Source organism: Lynx canadensis, chromosome X (genome assembly GCF_007474595.2).
Source record: "Lynx canadensis isolate LIC74 chromosome X, mLynCan4.pri.v2, whole genome shotgun sequence".
NCBI classification, from domain to species: domain Eukaryota; kingdom Metazoa; phylum Chordata; class Mammalia; order Carnivora; family Felidae; genus Lynx; species Lynx canadensis.
Window position 1 is genome coordinate 46,158,208 of NC_044321.2, and position 21,742 is coordinate 46,179,949.

At 41.5% G+C, this 21,742-nt stretch overlaps 1 protein-coding gene and 1 non-coding gene across 7 annotated transcripts in view; one reads left to right on the forward strand and one right to left on the reverse strand.

Moving 5' to 3' along the window:
* PHF8 (PHD finger protein 8) overlaps nt 1-19,273 on the reverse strand; it is an 88,779-nt gene extending 69,506 nt beyond the window's left edge. For 2 of the 6 annotated variants that reach the window (XM_030304710.1, XM_030304711.1), the window contains exons 1-2: nt 18,351-19,155; nt 17,226-17,415 (exon numbers count right to left, since the gene is read on the reverse strand). In XM_030304710.1, coding sequence (XP_030160570.1) covers nt 17,226-17,323 — 98 coding nt within the window. In that variant the 5' untranslated portion in view covers nt 17,324-17,415; nt 18,351-19,155. The other 4 variants (XM_030304707.1, XM_030304708.1, XM_030304706.1 and 1 more) reach the window with 4 other exon arrangements.
* A 1,915-nt stretch (nt 19,274-21,188) lies between these two features.
* Nucleotides 21,189-21,293, forward strand: LOC115507930. The gene has a single exon (XR_003966850.1). It is a non-coding gene; the product is annotated as a U6 spliceosomal RNA (small nuclear RNA).
* Nucleotides 21,294-21,742: the final 449 nt, after the last annotated feature.

Consider the following 21,742-nt stretch of genomic DNA (forward strand, 5'->3'; position numbering starts at 1 on the left):
TTCTCTTGTATCCCCAAGCAACCCCATTTCTTGGTAAACAAACCCATCTAATTCATAACCCCTTCAACAAACCCCTTCTTCACCTTCCTGGCTTACTGACCACAGCTTCTCCTAGGAGAAGCCATCTTCTCTATACAAGTGCCACTCGGTGTGGTCCACAGACTAATGCTCATACGTGAACTGTTCACCACAGGTCTGTAATAAGTACAAAAAGTCAGCATGAGCATCCACAAACTTTTATGACAATTTGGCTGAATAATTTTATGTCTGTTGAATCTAACAATAAGAAATTGGGGCTTATATTTTGTACAGCTTTTTTGGTTCATCCATTTTTCTAGTAATTCATTTTTTATTGTACCAAATGATTGGTCCATTATTGTTTGGAAATTTTAAAAAACAGACAAACCCAGTCCTTCACCACAGAACATCTAAGAAGCACTGTGCTAGAACCCCAATCAGGCAGAAGTTATGCATTCTACCAGACCCTTATGTAACTCAGGGCTGTGTTGGGAGCAGACATTCCCCTCACTCTCCAGTGAGAGATCATCTCTCCTCTACCCCTGTGTATGATCTCTTACTCCTTTTTAAAAAAATGTTTGAGAGAGAGAGCATGAGCGAGTGGGGGAGGAGCAGAGAAGGAGAGAGAGGATCCCAAGCAGGCTCCGCACTGTCAGCGCAGAGCCTGATGAGGGGCTCAAACCCATGAACCACAAGATCATGACCTGAGCTGAAATCAAGAGTCAGATGCTTAACCAGCTGAGCCACCCAGGTGCCCCAGATCTCTTACTCCTTTGAGCTTCATATCATCTAGACATGCCTCTTTCCACTCCTCTTCACTGTCAGCTCCTCAGCTCCCCAACATACCCCTTTCACTCATTTAAGAACCTGTTTCACAGATTCTTCTCCATCCCAAGTCCTGCCAACATCCCACACGATGTTAGTACTGATGCAGAGGCCCAACACACTGGCCTCTTAGCTCTTTGACCTCCTTATCTTCAGAGGCTGGTGTCTCCACTTCCCTTTCAGCTATCAATTCTCATGGTCATCATCCAGCCTTTGTCAATACTTGCAATAGCTCCACATCTAGAATATGAAATTCATACAGCATACTCGTGACCACAAATATAATCATCCAGCTCTTATTCATTACACCTGTTCTTTGCTCTCAAAATCCCTTGAGCCTACTTTTCACCTCTTCATCTATTCTTAACTTCACCCTTCTTCCCTATCTAGCTTAGATTCCAGCATTCCTCCCTTCAGCCATTCTCCAACAGATATCAACTCCCTTGCCCCACTGCCTTTCCATCACTCCCACGTGCACATTCCAACCCTGGCTCAATCCAACTATGTAACACTGGACCATTGGACATGGCTGGAGAAAAATCACCCACTGGATCAGCACCACAATAAATTCACACTGTCCAAAATATCTGAGTCACAGCATAGTCAACACAATATCGAATGAAAAGAACAAAGTTGGAAGACTGATGCAACCTGATTTCAGGACTCACTATAAAGCTACAGTAATCAAGACAGTGTGGTATAGATGAAAGATAGACAAACAGATCAATAAAACAGAATAGAGAGCCCAGAAGTAGACCTACATAAGTATGGTCAACTAATCTTTGACAAAGAGCAAAGGTAGTACAATGGGGCAAAAAGATAGTCTTTTCAACAAATGGTACTGAAACTGGACATCCACATGCAAGTGAATGAATCTTGACACAGAACTTGTACACTTCACAAAAATGGAACTCAAAATGGATCACAGACCTAAATGTAAAATGCAAAAGTACAACACTCCTAGAATATAACATAGGATAAAAATCTAAATGAGCTTGGGCATAGCAATAATTATTTTTAGATGTAATACCAAAGGCATGATCCATGAAAAAAGGAATTGATAAAATAGACTTCATTAAAATTAAAAATATGATCTTTGAAAGATACTGTCAAGAGAAAAACAAGACAAGCCAAAGACTGGGAGTAAACAACTGCATAAATACATATTTGATAAAGGATGCTATCTAAAATATACAAAGAACTCTTAAAAATTAGCAATAAAACAAACCTGATTTAAAAATGGGCAAAAGATCTCTACAGAAACCTCACCGAAGAATATATGCAGATGGAAAATAAGCATATAAAAAGGTGCTCCACATCATATGTTAGGAAAATTAAAATTAAAACAACTATGAGATACCACTATACATCATCTATCAGAATAGCCAAAATTCAGAACACTGACAACACTAAATGCTAATGAGGAGGTAGAGCAAAAGGAACTCTTATTCACTGCTGGTGGGAACACAAAATGGTACAGCCATTTTGGAAGACAGTTTGGCAATTTCTTAAAAAACTGAACATACTCTTAACATACAATCCATCAATCATGCTCCTTGGCATTTACTCAAAGGAACTGAACAAAAACCTACACATGGATGTTTATAGCATCTTTTTTCATAAATGCCAAAATTTGGAAGCAATTATGATGTCCTTCAATAGGTGAATGGATAAATAAACTGTGGTATATCCAAACAATGAAATGTTTATTCAGCACTAAAAAGAAAGGAGCTATCAAGCCAGGAAAAGGCATGGAGGAAACCTGAACACATATTATGAAGTGAAAGAAGCCAATCTGAAAAGGCTATGCATTATAGATTCCAACTATATGACATTATGGGAAGGGCAAAACCATGGGGACAGTAAAAACTGATTGCCAGAGGTTATCGGGGAGAGAGAGATGAATCGGTAGAGCACAGAGAATTTTTTTAAGGCAGTGAAACTATTCTGCATGATACTAAAATGCTATAATGGTGAATGCATGTCATTATACATTTGTTCAAACCCATAGAATGTACAACACCAACAGTAAACACTGTGGTAAACTATGGACTTTGGGTGATAATCATGTGTCAGTGTAGGTTTGTCAATGGTAATGTACCACTCTGGTGAGGAATGTTGATAATGGGAGAGGCTACACATGTGGGGGCAGGAGGAATATGGGAAATATCTGTATCTTCCTCTCAATTTGACTGTGAACTTTAAACTACTCTAAAAAATAAAGTCTATTGAAAAAATATCTGGGTCATGTTTCCTCAGAATCCTCCTATATTTCCCTGCTCAATTCTCTCTCCCATCATTCACAGTGGTTATATCAAATCCATGGTCCCATTACCTCCCTCCTCTTTCAGAAAATGACCCTGCCTACTTCTTAGACAAGATGAAGTAATCAGATGGGAACTATCTCAGCTTTCCACACCAAATCTACCTCCTTCGGTACCCATCCTTTCCTCTGGTTACAATGAAAGAAATATCCTTCAATCTTTCCAAAGTTGGCTTTTCCACCCAGGTTCCCATCTTTTTTTAATCTTCTCAATCAATTATCCCTTCTTTCTTCAGTATCTTCAACCTCTTCCTCCCTCCCTTCCAAAAAGTCTCCTTCACAATAGCATTTAAACAATTAAAAAAGATAAGACCCTCCCTCCTGTCTGCCCCTCTGCCACTTCACAGCCAAATATCTTCTTTGTATGCAGGTTGATACTGACTTATTTGAATAGTTATCAGTTAGTAATGGCACAAAACTCAAAAGGTACAAAACTGTATACACTAAAAAGTCTACCTACTTCTTGCCACCTGGTATTATCCAGAGATGTTCTATCAGAGCCAAACTTATAAGAGGAATTTTCTAGAGTTGTTATGTATACTTTCTTACCCTGCTGCAGTCTGATTTTAGTCCCCACCTTCTTTAAAACAGAGCTCATCAATGTTCTGACTTCCTTATTGATACATGCAATAAGTACTCCTCTCCTTTATCTCACTTGATCTCTTAGCAGTATTAGCACACAGTGCTGACCCTCTGCTCTCTCCCCACTTGACAAGTTCTCTACCCTTGACTTCTATAACACTCCATTTGCCTGATGTCCATTTCTTCAGTTAACATTATTGAGGGGAGCCTGGATGGCTCAGTCAGTTAAACATCCAACTTCAGCTCAGGTCATGACCTCGCAGTTTGTGAGTTCAAGCCCTGCCTCGGGCTCTGTGCTGATAGCTCAGAGCCTGAAGCCTGCTTCAGATTGTCTCCCTTCCTCTGCCCCTCCCCCACTCATACTCTGTCTCTCTCAAAAATAAATACACATTAAAAATTTTTTAAAACCCATTACTGAGCATCTTCCAGGCCCTGGTCCAACTGCTAGGGAGGTAAGGACATAGAGCAAAGCATACAGAAATCCCTGCCCTCCTGGAGCTGATACCATTGTAGTGGCAGAAGCAAACAAGAAACAAAATAAATCCAGGGTGCCTGGGTGGCTCAGTCGGTTAAGCGTCCGACTTTGGCTCAGGTCATGATCTCATGGTTTGTGGGTTCGAGCCCCACGTCGGGCTCTGTGCTGACAGCTCAGAGCCTGGAGCCTGCTTCAGATTCTGTGTCTCTCCATCGCTTGGCCCCTCCCCTGCTCACGCTTTGTGTCTCTCTCTCAATAATAAATAAACATCAAAAAAAATTTTTTTAAAGAAACAAAATAAATCCACGTAATCAGTGAGATACATTGTATAATAGTGAGAAGAACCAAGTAGAAAAATAAAGCAGGAAGGGGAATATATGTGCATGTGTGTACACACACACACACACACACACACACAGTGGGGTAAGGGGATAGCAATGGTATTGAAATTTTAGGTAAGGAAGCCAATAGGTACTGAAATCTTACATACGAACTCACTGACAAAATGACTTTTGAATAAGGACCTGAAGGGAGTAAGGAAGCAAGCCATATGGATATGAGGGAAGAGCATCCCAAGTAGAGAGAATAGCAAGTACAAAGGCTCTGTGGTAGTAGTGTGCCCAGATTACTGAAGCAACAGAGGAGGACAGTATTCTGGAATAGAGAGAGTAAGGGGGACAGTAATAGGTCAGAAAGGTAATGGGCTCACATAGTAGGGTCTCATAGGCCATCATAAAGGATGCTGGCTTTTCCTGAGTGAAGAACTGGGTGAAATCCATAGGAGAATTGTAAGCAGGGATGTGATGTGTTCTTAATTATGTCTCTGGCTGCTCCTTCTGTCTCCCAATGCACCCTTTTTGTCCTGTCCACTCCTTAAATGTTGATGCTTCCTAGGCCTTCTTCTCTCCTCACTTTCCCTTGTCGATCTCACTCCCAGAGCTCAATGTGCCCCTTATGCACCTATGATGGCAAGCTAGATCTCTCTGCTGAGTTTCAGACCCCTCCCTAGAAATGCTTCCTGGTTCTTCTACTGGATAGACTCTTTACATGTTTCAAATTTCACATGTCCAAATTCAATTTCTCCCTCAGCCTGCCCCCCCAACATACTCCCTCTCTTGGCAAATGGCACCATAACCTCAGACTGCCTGAGTTTATATCCTAGCTGTAACTGCCACTTATTAGTATGGGAACTTGAGCATGTTACCTCTGTGCCTCAGTTTCCTCATCCCTAAGGTGGGGATAAAAATTGTACGTACATCACAAAGTTGTTATCAAAAATAAATGAGTTAATCCATAGAAGGTGTTTACAACACTGCTTCATACATAGAAAGTGCTCTGTATCATTCAAGCTATCATGTCCTAGCAATTCTATCTCTTGATTAGCTATCAGTTGTGCCCTTCTGTCATCCTTATTGCCCCTGCCCTAATCCAGGCCCCTGTTATCTCCAGCTAGGATTACTGTCCTGCCCTCCAACTGGGCTCCTGGCCTCTACTCTGTCTTCACCCAACTGGCCCTCCACACTACAGTCAAAGGGACCACTTTTAAAAACACCAATTTGAGGGGCGCCTGGGGTGGTTCAGTAGGTTAAGCATCTGACTCTTGATTTCAGCTCAGGTCATGATCTCACGGTTCGTGAGTTCAAGCCCCGCTGACAGCACAGAGCCTGCTTGGGATTCTCTCTCCCTTTCTCTCTGCCCTTCCCCCTGCTTGTGCGTGCATGCGTATGTGTGTGAGCACATGCACGTGTGCTGTCTCTCAAAGTAAATAAATAAACAAATAAATAATCTTTTTAAAAACCCACCCATTTGATCTTGTCAACCCTTACTCAAAATCCCTCACAGCCTTCCTATTTTTCTTACGTTTAAAGTATAAACTTACCATGGTCTACAAGCCTTGCCTCTCTGGCCTCAACTCTGGCTTCTCACGTGCAGCGTCAGCTACATAATTTATAAGGCCTGGTGCAAATGAAAATCAGGAGCCTCTTGTTCATAACACAGAGGAAAAAAATCTATTTTCCTTTCTTCCACAGTCTCTCAACTTGTCATAGGCCTTTTGATTTGTTATTTATTGTCATGCTCCCTGGGCATGAGGATACTCAAAGGGGAAGTACAGGCCACACCCTGTGACTCAGTGCACAGGATGCATGCACTCAATGCTGACTCTCTTGCACCTGCATCCAGACCTGGTGCCCCAGGCAACCAACTGAGAACCTGTTCAGGGAGTAGGGAGGTAGTAGGAGGTAGGACCACATGTGAGCTAAAGCTCTAAGTCCCTAAGAAACAATCCATTGTCCCACTGGATTTCACAGGCAAAACATAAATTTCACATACAAACAGGTAAAATTATTAAGAATTTCAAAACAACCACAAAACATTAAACCTCAAGCATGGTGTCCCTTTCCAAATATGAGGCTCTGTGTGACTGGTCACACACCCATGACATCAGCCCTGCTCTGAAAAGCCAGCTGGGTCTGACTTTGCCTCAGGTCATGATATCACGGGTTGTGAGTTCGAGCCTGGAGCCATGTCAGGCTCTGTGCTGACAGCTCAGAGCCTGGAACCTGCTTTTGATTCTGTGTCTCCCTCTCTCTCTGCCCCTCCCCCCTCTCAAAAATAAACAAACATGAAAAAAAATTAAAAAGCCAGCTGGACTCTCAATGCCATGCTCTTTCAGTTCTATGGGTCTCATCACACATGGCTCCCTGTGCCTAAAACATTCCTGCTCTTCCTCTTCCCTGCTGCCATGGCACTCCCCCCGAAACACTATCCCTATTTTGGCACTCGTCACGTGGACTTACAACTGCTCATTCACTTGCTACCTGCCCCACTACATTTGACAGCATCGATCTCATTCACCAGAAGTCCTCACCTTATCCATCTCCCAGTCTTGTTTTATTTATTCTTCAACTCAATTCAACAAACATTCATTGGGCTAGATAATTCCTCACATCAGGAAGACAGACGGATGAAAATCAGACTTGTGGCTGCACTGTCTCAATAATTATCACTGAGACCAAGGGTCCTAGATGCTAATTTGCTTCCTTAGTGAAGAGGCAAATTCACAGCACCAGGTCTCAAGATTAAGATGAATTATCCCCAACATGTACCACAGAGCCTGGTACATGGTAGACACTCAACCAATATTTGTTAATAAAGTAAATGCATAAACTTAATAAATATTGATTGAGAACAGCCACTGCCCTCATGGAGTAGACATTCTAGAGGGAGAGATGGACAAGTGGTGCCAGGGGTTTCATAAGTGGTAAAAAGTAAATAGATCAGGTTAAGGGGATGAGGAGAAAACAACCAAATTTGAAGCCTGCATAAAAGGAACTGAGGAGAAAACTGAGCTATGAGTTATATGTATATTATCACATTTATTCTCCACAACTAAGCAGGGCATTCTGTACAGTATTCACAGGCAGTACAGCACAGAGGTAAAAGTACAGCCTTGGGAGCCAAACTGCCTGGGTTTGAATCACCTCTGCCACTTACTGGATGTGTGAACTTAGAGAAGAAAGCAACCTGACTAGGGACAATAGGACCTGAAGTAGTGGGTGTCAACAGAGACTAAGAGACCTGGACTTCCACTCCTACCTGTCAGTAACTAAGGGGTACCCTCTTCCCCTGCCACTAAAATTGCAGTGTCTAAAGAAGCCTGCAAGGGGCGCCTAGGTGGCTCAGTCGGTTAAGTGTCCGACTTCAGCTCAGGTCACGATCTCGCGGTCTGTGAGTTTGAGCCCCACGTTGGGCTCTGGGCTGATGGCTCAGAGCCTGAAGCCTGCTTCGGGTTCTGTGTCTCCCTCTCTCTCTGCCCCTCCCCTGTTCATGCTCTCTCTGTCTCAAAAATAAATAAACGTTAAAAAGAAAATTTAAAAAAAAAGAGGCCTGCAAAAACAGAAGATGTAATAATACCCGAATCTCCTAACATCATACCCAAAATATCCAGGACATAATGAAAATAATCACTTATTATATCAAGAACAAGGAAAATCACAACTTGAATGAGCAAAGGAAATCAATAATCTCAACACTGAGATGACACAGATGTTGGAATTACCTGACAAGGATTTTTAAAGGAGTAATCATAAAAATGCTTCAAGGAACAATTACAAACATGCCTGAAACAAATGAATAGACAGAAAACGTCAGCAAAAAATAAAGAACTTCCGCAAAGTAGAAGATACAGAAAAGAATCAATGGCACTTTTAGAACGGAACGCTATGATAAGTTTAATGAAAATTCATTGGATGGGCTCAACAGCAAAATGGAGACAAGAGGAAAAAAACAGTAAACCTGAAGACAGAATAGAAATTATCCAATTTTGAACAGAAAGAAAATAGACTGAACTATGAACAACTCTACACCAATAAATTGGACAATCTACAAGAAATGGATAAATTCTTAAAAATATCCAATCTACCAAGACTGAATTGGGAAAAAATAGGAAGTCTGAACAAATTACTAGTAAGGAGACTGAATCAGCAATAACAAAATTCCCAGTTAAGAAAAGCCCAGGACTAGAGGGCTTCACTAGTGAGTTTTACCCAAATATTTAAAGAAGAATTAATTTCAATTCTTCTCAAACTCTCCAAAAATATCAAAGAAGAGGGAAGACTCTCAAACTCATTTTATGAGGCCAGCATTATCCTGATACCAAAACCAGACGAAGACACTAAAAGATACTACAAGAAAAGAAAACTACAGGCTAATATCCCTAATGAATATAGATGCAAAAATCTCAATAAAACACTAGCAAAATGAATTCAGCAATATATTAAAATAAGCATTTACCATGATCAAGTGGGATTTATCCTTAGGATGCAAGAATGTTTCAGTATAAGCAAATCAATAAAGGTGATACATCACATTAATAGAATGGAAGAAAAAAACCATGTGATCATCTCAAAAAGCACAGAAAAAGTATCTGATAAAATTCAACATTTGTTCATGATAAAAACTCTCAAAAAATGGGTTATAGAAGAAAACGTGCCAAAAATGGGTTATAGAAGAAAACGTGCCTTAACATAATAAAGGCCATATATGTCAAGCCCACAGTTGACATCATATTCAATGGTGAAAGGTTTAAAACTTTTCCTCTAAGATCGGGAACAAGACAAGGGTGCCCATTGTCACCACTCCTATTCAACACAGTACTAGAAATCCCAGCCAGGGCAATCAGGCAAGAAAAAGAAATAAAAGGCATAAAAATTACAAAGGAAGATGTAAAATTGTCTCTCTCTACAGATGACATGATATAGAAAATTGTAAAGACTCCACCAAGAAACTCAGATCTAATTAATGAATTAGGTAAAGTTGCAGGATACAAAATTAATATACAAAAATCAGTAGCATTTCTACATACTAAAACAAATTATCTAAAAAAGAAACAAAAAAAATCAGCCCACTTACAATAGCATCAAAAACTATAAAGTACTTAGGAATAAAAAATAACCAAGAAGGTGAAAAATCTCTACACTGAGAACTATATCAATGAAAGAAACTGAAGACACAAATAAATGGAAAGATAACCTGCAGTCATAGACTGGAAAAACATCATTAAAAAAGTCCATACAAGGAATCCTTGTACACTGCTGGTGGGATTTTAAATTGGTACAGCCACTGTGGAAAAAAATGGAGGTTCTTCAAAAATTTAAATGAACTACCATATGATGTAACAATTCCACTTCTAGGTAAATATCAAAGGAAAACAAAATCACTATGTTGCAGAAATATTTGCACCCCCATGTTCAGTGCATCATGATTTACAATAACCAAGTCATGGAACAAACCTAAGTGTCTACCAAAAGATGAATGGACAAAGAAAATGTCACACACACACACACACACACAGACACTGGAACACTATTTCATTAAGCCATAAAAAAAGGAAATCCTACCATTTGCAACAACATGGTCAAACCCTGAGGGCATTACATTATATAAGTCAGTCAGAAAAAGATAACATATGATCTTTTATGTGGAATCTAAACAAAACAAAATAAACCACAAACTCATAGTAAAAGAGATAAGATTTGTGGTTACCAGAAGTGGGGGGGACTGGGGATGAATGAATTGGAGAAAGTTGTCAAAAGGTACAAACTTCCAGTTATAAGATAACTAATTACTAGGGATATAATGTACAATATGATGACTATAGTTAACACTGCTGTATTGTCAATCTTATTAAAGTTGCTTAGAGAGTAAATCCTAAAAGTTCTCATCACAAGGGAAAAAAAACCTTTCCTTTCTTCTGGGAGGTATTTATATGAAGTGATGGATATTAACTAAACTTACCGTGGTAATCATTTCACAATATATATAAGTCAAGTAATTATACTCTACACCTTAAAAATCATATAGTACTGTATGTCAATTATACCTCAATAAAATTGAAAGAAAAATAGATTAAAAAATTATGAACAGAGCTTAAACAACCTATTAAAACCAAAACCAAAGACAGGGGTGCCAGAGTGGCTCAGTCAGTTACATGTCCTAACTTCAGCTCAGGTCATGTTCTCGTGGTCTGGGAGTTTGAGCCCCGTGTCAGGCTCTGTGCTGACAGCTCAGAGCCTGGAGCCTGCTTAAGATTCTGTGTCTCCCACTCTCTCTGCCCCTCCCCCACTCATGCTGTTTCTCTCTCCAAAATGAATAAATGTTTTAAAAATTTTTTAAATAAAAAAAGACAACTAAAACCAAAGACAATCTGAAATATTTCTACACTGAAAAACAGCATAATCAAATTCCTGAACACAAAAGACAAAGGAAAAATCTTTAAAGCAGTGATAAAGAAATGGCACATTACCTAAAGGAGAACACCAATTCAAATGACCAAGGATCTCTCATCAGAAACAATGGAGGCCACAGGGGAAGTAGCACAATAGTTTTCAAGTGCTGAAGGAAAAGAACTAAAAACCCAGGATCTAATATCTAATGAAAAAACCTTCAGGAATCCAAGAGAAATCAAGACATTCTCATATGAAGGAAAACTAAGAGTATTTGTTGCCAGTAGAACTATCCTAAAAAAATGGCTAAATGAAGCTCTCTAAAAAGAAAGGAAATGGGGCACCTGGGTGGCTCAGTTGGTTAAACCTCCAACTTAGGCTCAGGTCATGATCTCATGGTTTGGGAGTTCCAGCCCCATTTCAGGCTCTGTGCTGACAGCTCAGAACCTGAGCCTGCTTCAGATTCTGTGTCTCCCTCTCTCTGCCCCTTCCCTGCGCTCGCTCGCTCTCTCTCTCTCTCTCTCTCAAAAATAAACATTAAAAAAGTAAAATAAAAATTTAAAAAAAGGAAATGATAAAAGGAATCTTTGGGAAGATCAGGAAGACAGAACAAGGGAAGGAGTAAATACCTGGGTAACTACAATATGCTTTCCTTCTCCTCTTGAGTTTTCTAAATCATGTTTGACAGTTGAAACAAAAATTATAACACTGTCTGATGTATTTCTCAATGTATATAGACAAAATAATTTAAGATAATTATGTTATAAACAGGGTAGCATAAAGGAATTTAAAGGGAAGTAAGGTTTCTTCTACTCTTCACTCAAACTGGTAAAATGTCAATACTGGTTGATGGTAATAAGTTATGTAAGTATTATGTTAATACTTAGAGCAAGCATTAAAAAAAGCTATACAAAGCTATATATATCTATATTCAAAAACACAATGTATAAGCCAAAGTGGAATTCTAGAAAAGGTGTAAGTAACCCACAGGCGGGTAGGATAAAGAAAACAAAGAACAGAGGAAACAAACAGAAAATAAAGCAAAACAAAAATGACAGACTTAAGCCCTAAGCTATCAATAACTACATTAAGCAGAAATGGTCTAAATATACCAAAAGGGGATAAATATAATACCGAACTATATGCTGTCTACAAGAAACTCACCTTATATACAATGATAGAAGCTGAAAGTAAAGGGATGAAAAAGGATATACCGTGCAAGTTTAATCCAAAGAAAGTGGAGTGGCTACATTGATATGACATAAGGTAGACTTGCATGCAAAAAAATTATCAGAGACAGAGAAGCACATCACATAATGATAAAAGGTCAATCCACTGAGATGTAGCAATCCTAAATGCATATGCATCAAACAACAAAGCTGCAAAATGTGAAGCAATAAATGATAGAACTGAAAGGAAACAGGCAAATCAACACTTGTAGCTGGACACTTCAATATGTCCTTCTCAACAACTGACTGAACTAGTTAGAAAATCAGCCAAGGACAGAGAAGAATTCAGGAAACACCATCAACCAACAGAAGTAAAGCAACATTTATATAAAAAAATAACTCGGGGCGCCTGGGTGGCTCAGTCGGTTAAGCGGCCAACTTCAGCTCAGGTCATGATCTCGCGGTCTGTGAGTTCGAGCCCCGCGTTGGGCTCTGGGCTGACAGCTCAGAGCCTGGACCCTGTTTCAGATTCTGTGTCTTCTCTCTCTGACCCTCCCCCATTCATGCTCTGTCTCTCTCTGTCTCAAAAATAAATAAATGTTAAAAAAAAGTTTTAAAAATAAAAAAAAAATTAAAAAAAATAAAAAAATAACTCAACCCAACAATAGCAGGATTATTTTCATGTGACCATGGAACATTTATCAAGACAGACCATATCCTTGGCCATAAAACAAACCTCAATATATTTAAAGAAATTGCAATCATACAGAGTATATTCTCTGACCACTATGGAACCAATAAGAAATTAGTAGCTGAATGGTAACAGGAAAATCTACAAACACTTGGAAACTAAACAACACACTGCTATGCAATTCTTAGGTCAAACATGAAGTCTCTAAGGAAATTAAAAATTACATTGAACTACATGAAAAGGAAAACATACCAAAATTTGTGGGACATAGCTAAATTGATAATACTAAATGCTTACATTAGAAAACAGGTAAAGACTTAAATCAATAACCCAAGCTCCCACCTCAAGAAATTAGGTAAAAAAATAAACCCAAAACAGGAGGAAGGAAATAATAAAGGCAGACATCCAGATTGAAAACAGAAAGACAATAGAGAAAGTCAATGAAACAAGAAGTTTGTTCTTTGAAAAGATCGATAAAACTGACAAACGTCTATCAAGTTTGAGAAATAGAATTTTTCAGTATCAGGGATGAAATCTCATCACAGAGCCAGCCTACAGATATCAAAAGGGTAATAATATTTTGAACAATTCTACACACTTAAATTTGACAACCTGGATGAAATGTATCAATTCCTTGGAAAGCATAAACTACCACAATACATCTGGTATTAAATAGATAACTTTCATTGTCCTAAAACTATTAAATAAATTTAATCCATAATTTTAAAAACAAAAAAAGATTAAAGATAATTAAGCAAAGTAGTATAGTGACAGGCACATTAGCTAGTACTCAATAAACAAAGGCTATTATCATTTTATTTAAATCATTACAACCACTCCTGGGGAAACTGAAGCTTCACAGAGTTGAAATCCTTTGCTAAAGAATCAGAATTCGAACCCAATTCTGAAGCCAGTGCCATTTCCTCTAGAGTTTTGAGTCCACACCTCAGCCACACACACCCCCCCTTGGAGATGTGCCAACCAGCACTTCCTTTATAGATAGGAAAACTGCAAAGTGGTGAGGTTTTGCCAAAGCCCCAGAAGTCAATAAATGCTCACAAACTAATTCTTCACCAGTGTACAATTACTCTCAAAAATTAGGGTGCATCAGAATCTTTCGTTTTGTTAAATAGAGATTGCTGGGTCCCAGCCCAAGAATTCACATTTTTAAAAAATTCCCAGTTAATGAACCATACTTTGAGAACAAAATGTTAGCACACCCATCCCCCAAACCAGAAGCTGTCACACTCCACAGATAGGGAAGGAATTGAGACAGAATAATGCTCTAAATCAGTGGTTCTGAGGGTGGCCCCCCACTCACCTACTAAATCAGAAACCCTGCAAGTGGGGCCTACCTATCTTGTCTTTTAATAGGTCTTTCAAGTGATTCTGATGCATGCTAAGGTTTGAGAACCATTGTTCTACAAATAAAAGTGATTTGCAAAAACCCAGCCCTTCACAGGAGAAAAAAAGTTAATACCAACTTTTTTCCACTTTTGAGAACTTGGACTCTGGAACCAGATAATTCTAAGTTCAAATCCAGACTTAGAAAGTAATTCCATGAATTCTAGATTCTCAGCAGCAAAATGGAATAGTCATCTTCCAGGAAGTAACTTGGCATTATTAATCCCTAACTGGACTTGAAGCAGTCTAGCCTATGGAAATCATCAGAGATGTGAACAGATTTATATCACCTATAAGGCATCTGTGGGCTTAAATGTTGTGAGCAACCATGAAAAGTCCACAATATTTAATTTTCAATTGTGCTTAAGTACAATCTTATATGGAGCACTGTGAGCCTGGTGTGTGTGCATGTGCACACAATGCATGGGTTAAGCAAGAGCAGCCCACCAGGACCTGATTCTTAGATGACTTCCTTGTTTTCTGCTAGCCCATAGAGAGAGGAATGAGAAGAGATAAAAACGTGGTCTCTTTCATAGAAAAAAATAAGGCAATTAACCTGTGTCAGGGTCTTCGTAGAAACCCATGATTCACCACAGAAATGTAATTAAGGAGGAGCCTATCCCATAAACCCATTTCTACATTTGTAAATTTGCAACTCATAATGGCCTCAGTGGTGTTCTTTATAAATGTCAACAAGAACACTGTGCAACAATGTGCACCATATTTCTCTTTTTGTTTTGACCAGCAACTTGTATCAAAATGAAAAACATTTCCAGAACTCCTAAAGTTTCCCTCATAACATAATATTATAAAAAAGTAGAAATGATGTTAAGTATCCAACCACAGAAGAAGTGACCAAGTAAATGATGACACATAGATATATGGTGGGATATCAGAAATGAGATTTACATGAGTATTTGACAACCTGGTAAAATACTCACAGAATGTTAAATAGAAATAAAAGTCAGGCTACAAATGGTATTTATAATACAATCCCATGTTATAAAAATATAGGTTTATATCCTAAGTCAAAAGACAGGAGATAATGCAACAAAACATTTAATAGTGGATTATGCTGGACAGCAGATTCATAGATGATTTTTATTTCCTTATTATTTTTGTCTTTTCTACAATGAGCATGTCTCACACATATAATCAGGAAAAAACTTAAAACATTATTTAAAAAAGAAATACCTAACTTTTAATTGGGTGTGGATTGAAATAATTTATTCAAAGTCCCTGTCATGGGGCCCGGCATATAGTAAGCACTCAGAAAGCATTTGTTCCAGTTTTCTGTTCCTAGACTATGGAGTTAGAGTCTCTATACTGTGGGCAGTTCACTTTCCAGGTTTGAATCTACACACTTCTCACATAATCCAAAGCAAAGGCCACAGGCAATAGCTTATTTTAAGAAGGCCCACTCATTCATTCATTCATTCAAAAATTCACTCAGTATATCTATTACATGTTCAGCACTAAACTAGGTTCTGGGGATACTAAAAATGAAAAGATGACATCTCTGCCCTCAAATAACTCTGGCTAATGAGTGACACAGGTTTATTAACAACTATGATATGATGAAATAATTACTTTCAATAAGGATGTACACAAAGTACAATGGGAACCAGGAGGAAGGAGGCCTTTTACAGAGGAGGTATGCCATGACCTATAAAAGGGAGGACATTAGTAGGAATTGCATGCACAAAGAAAAAGAGGGATAAAGGAGTATAAAATTTTCCCAGAACTATAAGTAGTTCAGTCTTGCTGGGACATAAAGAACCAGGAGGAGGAGTCGTGGGAAATGAGACTGAACAAGTAGATCACAAAAGGTCTTGTCTGTCACACAAAGGAGACTGAATTTTATTCTGTAGGGGAACCACCAAAAGAATTTTAAACAGAGGAGTGACTTGATCAGCACTAGCAAAGATACCAAGAATCCTGAAAATCATCTTAATCCCGCTTATTTCCAGAGGAAAGAAAAAGGCCCCACCCTCTAGGTCTGTCCTCTCTTAAGTGAAATCACATGAAGCAGTAAAAAGAACTCTGCACCTGGCACACAATAAATAATAAAGATCAGCTGAACATGAATTTGAAGGCGCTGCAAGGGGCCATCCCTGCTGAGAGCAGAATTTTAGCATAGCAGTACCAGCACCTTCAGTTTGGCTGGGACAATAGGAGCTCATTCGGAAGGGACTAGTGACAACTGAAAATTGTAGAATCTAACATACTGTACTCCAGTGCAAAAATTCCTCTCATGGTTTTCTTTCCATAACTGGGCCTTAAGTCCCAACAATAAGAGAACATCAGTTTCTTCCCACACACTAACTTCTCTGGAATCCTGGGTGACAGATGCTTCTGTGCACACATGGTTAACTGGAGGAAATTCATTAGTGGTTTCGCTCCTGCTGTTTTACCCAATACCTCTTCTGCTTAATTCAATTTAGTTGGATGGTTCTGCAGATAAATACTGAAGAAATAAAGTACTATTGCATTTCTGCCTCCACCTGCTGAATGCATGCAAAACGCTTTAAATCATCAGGACAGATGTATTAGATATATTTTATAGGCGAAGACCATGAGGTTCAGAGAGGCAAAGCAACTTGCCAAAGGACACTCTGATAGTAAGTTGAAAGGCACAACTGAAATCCATGCTTGTTTCAATTATTTCAAAAATACAGCACTGTCTCCCAAGAAGCCAGAATCTGAGGCAAAACACAATTTCCAGCATACAAAAATGATACATTCTTTGTGGCTGGAAAGAGAACACTTCCTAAAATAAAAAAGGGGGCAAAGAAGAAACACACATGGGATAGAAAAAAGAGGAGACACCAGAGGTCATTGTGAGCTACGCCCTGGTCTTAAAAGGAAGGATGAAAAAACATGGGTCTGGGAGGTGGGTTGGAGCTAATTCTTGGCCAGAGAAGGGGGAAAAGTTTCTGAGCAGGAACCTAAAACAGGACTGAGAAAGGAGCGTGCAAGTGAGCACCTGTCCAGTCTGGACTGCCCTCCTTACCTGCCATGAAACCAGTCCTGGCACATGTCACACTCGATCATGAAGCGGGTCACATCGTAAGGCAGCCGGCAGAGGCAATACACTGGTACTGAGGCCATCTTCGCCCGGCCTTGGAGCGCTCTGCGGCGGGCCAGGTTCGTAGCGTCAAGAGAAGCAGGAGGCAGCAGCACGCGTCCTTTCTGGACGATAGCTGGGCACAAACAACACTTTTTACCGAGTGAATCAGGTCCCCCAGGGTACCAACCCTCAGTTCACAAATGGGCAGTTAGTGCTGCCGGGATGCAACACAGCTGGTGTGGCTGTAGGGGGCAATCGGAGAAAAGTCCACCGGCCACCAGAATGTTTTTAACAAATAAAGGACGGCATTTGGCCGTCGAGGTTTCTGCCCCGCCCCCCAGCTCCATCGGCCCCCTGAGTCAGTGATAACTTCTTTCCGGGTTTCAGGGAAATATCTGACGCCTTTTCAGGAAGCTCCTTTAATCCCTTACTGATACCTCTCCTTGCTAGCAACCTTGCTTCCCAGGGCTCTCTTTATTATGACGCAAACCAGAGCCAAAATAAATAGGCTGGGGTACCTTAGAAAAAGCCCTTTCTCTCACTCCCAAAATAGGGGCAACTAGAGAGAGATGAGGGATCCCTGGAAGTCGCCTCAGATTACTCGAGAATCACCTCGATGCCCTCAGGAGCAAGGCAGACAAGACTAGGCGCCCAACTCAAACCACAGTTCTGGGGTCGTGCTGAGAGTTGAAATGGTCTTCTCCTTCACTTTCAAAATCATTCCATCCCTAACCAGTCAGTAGTCTCATCACCCCAACAAATTAAATAAATCTCAATTCTAGAAAAGATCAGATCGTCCTCTACTTCGAAGACGACAGGGCTCCGAGTTGCACCCCCAACACTAAAAAGGATCTCCTCTAAACCCCTGAAACTGACTAGAATTTCTTCACACTCCCGCAACTAAGCAAGGATCTCACCCGCCCCCCCCCCCTCCGGCTCGGGAACGGACAGGCATCTCCTCACAGCCCCCTCAGAGTGACGACGACTCCCCTGTCTCCCCAAACTGACAGAGAGCTCATCACAGATCTCAAGACTGACAGGAATATTCTTGCAGCCCCCGAAACTTACGAGATCTCTTCACGCCGCCCAAAATGACAGGAACCTCCTCACGCCCCAAACCTGACAAGAATGGCTTTTGCCCTGAACCCTACAGGGACCTCCTCATCTGCAAAGCTACAGGGATCGCTCACACTAGCGGAGTTCTGTTCCACCGACGCGCCAGTTGCCGGGCTTGCTCCGAAGCGCCTCAGCACCTAGCTCAGCGGAGGATCGGCAAGCAGTTCCGGCCCCACCGGCGGCGCGCGCCGAATTCTGGGATCGTCACGGCAACGCTGCGAATCTTGCTAGCCTTCCCCCAGAACCACCCGCTGGGTTTGCGCGGCCCTGGGCGCCCGGCGGTGCTTCAGAGCGGCTTTCTCCACGGTTTTGCCCCGGGCCCGGTCTTTAGGGCCTACTGGAGCCCGCAGCTCGGGCCTAGTCCGGCGGCCGCCCGGGGAGCGGGCAAACGGCGTCGTCCCTGAGCCGGCTGGAGATCGCTGCGAGCAAAGCAAGAGAAATGAGAATAACCGGCGGCCAGGTCGGAGGAAAAACTGCCGAAAAAGTCGCCGGGAGAAACCCGGTGGCGATGGTAGGCAATTCGAAGTAGTCAATAAAGTTTATTCAAAACAAGGAGGAAGTTGAAGCGGAGAGGGGAGGAGAAATATGGGGTAAACAGCTACCATGTTGAGAGTGGCGGCGCTGCCGCGGGGAGGCTACCAGACCGCCATCTTATGAGGGCTGGGCACGCGAGGTAACCGCGGCAGAGGCGGGGAAGGGAGGCCAGCGGCTCCCGCGTGACGCCAGCAGAGGCGGGGCGCCACCTTGAGAAAGGGTGACGGGATTCGGCTACCTTTGGACCCGCTCGTTTCTTCTAGGTACCCAATCAAGGCTGAGGACCTTAAGCCACCATCTTAGGCGAGGCAGTCGCTTGGCTCCATTTTGAGTGGGGCCAGAGCCTTCCAAACCTTCCTCCTCCTCCGGGCCAACAGGGAGTTAAGCACCCTCCTTCCTCCACCCCCCTCGCCCCGCCCCCCCCACCCCACACCCTCCCCTCACACACCCACCCCACACCCTCCCCTCACACACCCACCCCCCCCCCCACACACACACAATCACTGTCCCTCCACCCCTCCTCTCCTACTTCCTCCTCCTCCTCCGCAGCCTTCTCGTCCTATGAGAGGAGGTGAACTCAGTGACTGCAAACTGCAAAGCTAATGGATCGCGGCGGGGGCGGGCTTCGGCCAGGATAGAGATGGAGTACTCACAGTAGCTTCCGTTTGCTGAGCACATTCTGTGGCTGGTCTCTTTTGCACGGTCTCCGAATCGTTTATTCTTCACCCTGCAAGGAAAGCTCTGTTCAAGTGAAGACATGGGTTTAGGGAAGCCAAGTGGCTTCAGTTTCAGAGCTGGGAAGTTGAACTTTGCACCCTCTACTACCCCCTCTCCCCGCCCCCCCCCTCCCCGCCCCGAGTTGTGTCTTGTCGGTCCCTCACTCGGTCCGTTGGTCCTAGTCCCTCCGTAAAGCTTTTGTGTACTTCCCAGCTCCCTCTGAACTCTCTCTTCTTTGACCCCACTATTTCAGTTCAGTTTGGTTCAGATACTGTGCCATGATTTTTATGCACAAGTCCCAGTGTTTTCTGACTAGCCTGAGGGTGGGTGGGAGAAGAGGTTGAATGAATGGAACTCCACAGACATAGAAGGTGGCGCTGGTGTTCTCTGACATTCTAGAATATTCTCTAGGAATCCTCTTACTATTTCATTTTTTAAAGGGCACCACCACTTTAAACAAGAAAATGTGTGTATGCACATCAATTTCCTAAATGATGGTGGCTTAGACCATGGGGATACCATGATGAAGAGGGACTCCAGTGGGGAAATTGCCAGCCAGTGCAGGAGACAAACATGCAAACCAACAATTGGGATTGCAAGGTCCAGTAAGCATATATCTACCTCTTGCAAAGTGCAAAATAAAGTCATGAAAGTGCCTCAGAAGCAACTTGGTGCTGTCAAGGAAGGTTTCAGGGAGACCTGAAGGCTATATAAGAGTTTACTGAAGGATCAACATGTACAAATGCATGGAGGCACACAGAAAAACATTTACAAAAAGAAGTTAAATGTTATATTTTATCCTGTAAACAATAACAAACCACTAAAGGTTTTTGAGCAAAAGCAACTCAAAAGTCACATTTGCATCTGAGCCAGGGGAAAATTCAGGATTAGTGGGACCTGAAGCTTATACAGTTTGTGAGGTAGGTCTTTAAGAAAAGAATAGAGGGGTGCCTGGGTGGCTTGGTCGGTTGGGCGTCCGACTTTGGCTCAGATCATGATCTCACCATTTGTGAGTTTGAGCCCCGCATAGGGCTCTATGCTGACATCTCAGAGCCTGGAACCTGCTTCGGATTCTGTGTCTCATTCTCTCTCTCCCCTCCCCCATTTGTGCTCAGTCTCTCTCTGTCTCTCAAAAATAAATAAATGTAAAAAAAAATTTTTAAGAAAAGAATATGGGCTTGTGAATACAAAATTAGGCTCAAAGGTAGAGTATTTCCAGAAGCTATTCCTACACCTGGGTAATAACTATAAAGAAGAGATACAAACTGTATACAAATGTCTCACTAAAATGAAACTAAATGTATCCCCCTTCAATCAACTTCCACTCAGCTGGATCTCAAAAATGTCTGAAGCAGCTCCAACACCACCTAATACAAGAGAAAATGTGACTAGGGAAACTAGTGGAAGGGGACAGTGGTTTTAATGAATTGTGGTTTAAATATATTATGCAAACTTTATAAAAACATATGACCATGTGACCATATGACAAGTGACATGCCCTGCAGCTAAAGCTTTCTTAGCTTGGGGCGGGGGGGGGGGGCTGACTTTGGCCACGCATATGATAAAATTGGAAAGACACAGATAAGATTAACATGGCCCCTGCACAAAGATGACATACAATGTTGTGAAGCCTTACATAATAAAAAGGAAAAAAAGGGAAGACAGGAGGGAGGAGGCTGTTGCATTAGTAATGAAACAAAGATGAGGTCTGAATCAGGATAGCTGCAACATAGGTAGAAAAGGATTAAATAAGTGGGATATTTTGGATGTTGAATAGGCAAGGCTTGGGAACTCATTGAAAATAGTAGGTGAATGAGTGAAGGGAGTGTGAGTTCATTTCTGGGTTGGGTGTCAAGAGTGGATGATGGTGCCATTGACTGAACTGGAGTGCACGGAAGGAAAAGCAGGTTTGGTGGGGAAGAAGAGACTAAGTTCAGTTTGGAGCACATTGAGTTAAAGTGTGTTTGGAACATTAATTCACTCACCCAGAAATTCTTTCTTGAGCATCTAGTATGCTCCAGGCACCATATTAGGTGCTGAGGATGTAGTGGTAACCCAGGTAAGATCCTGACCTTCATGGAGCTGCCATTCTA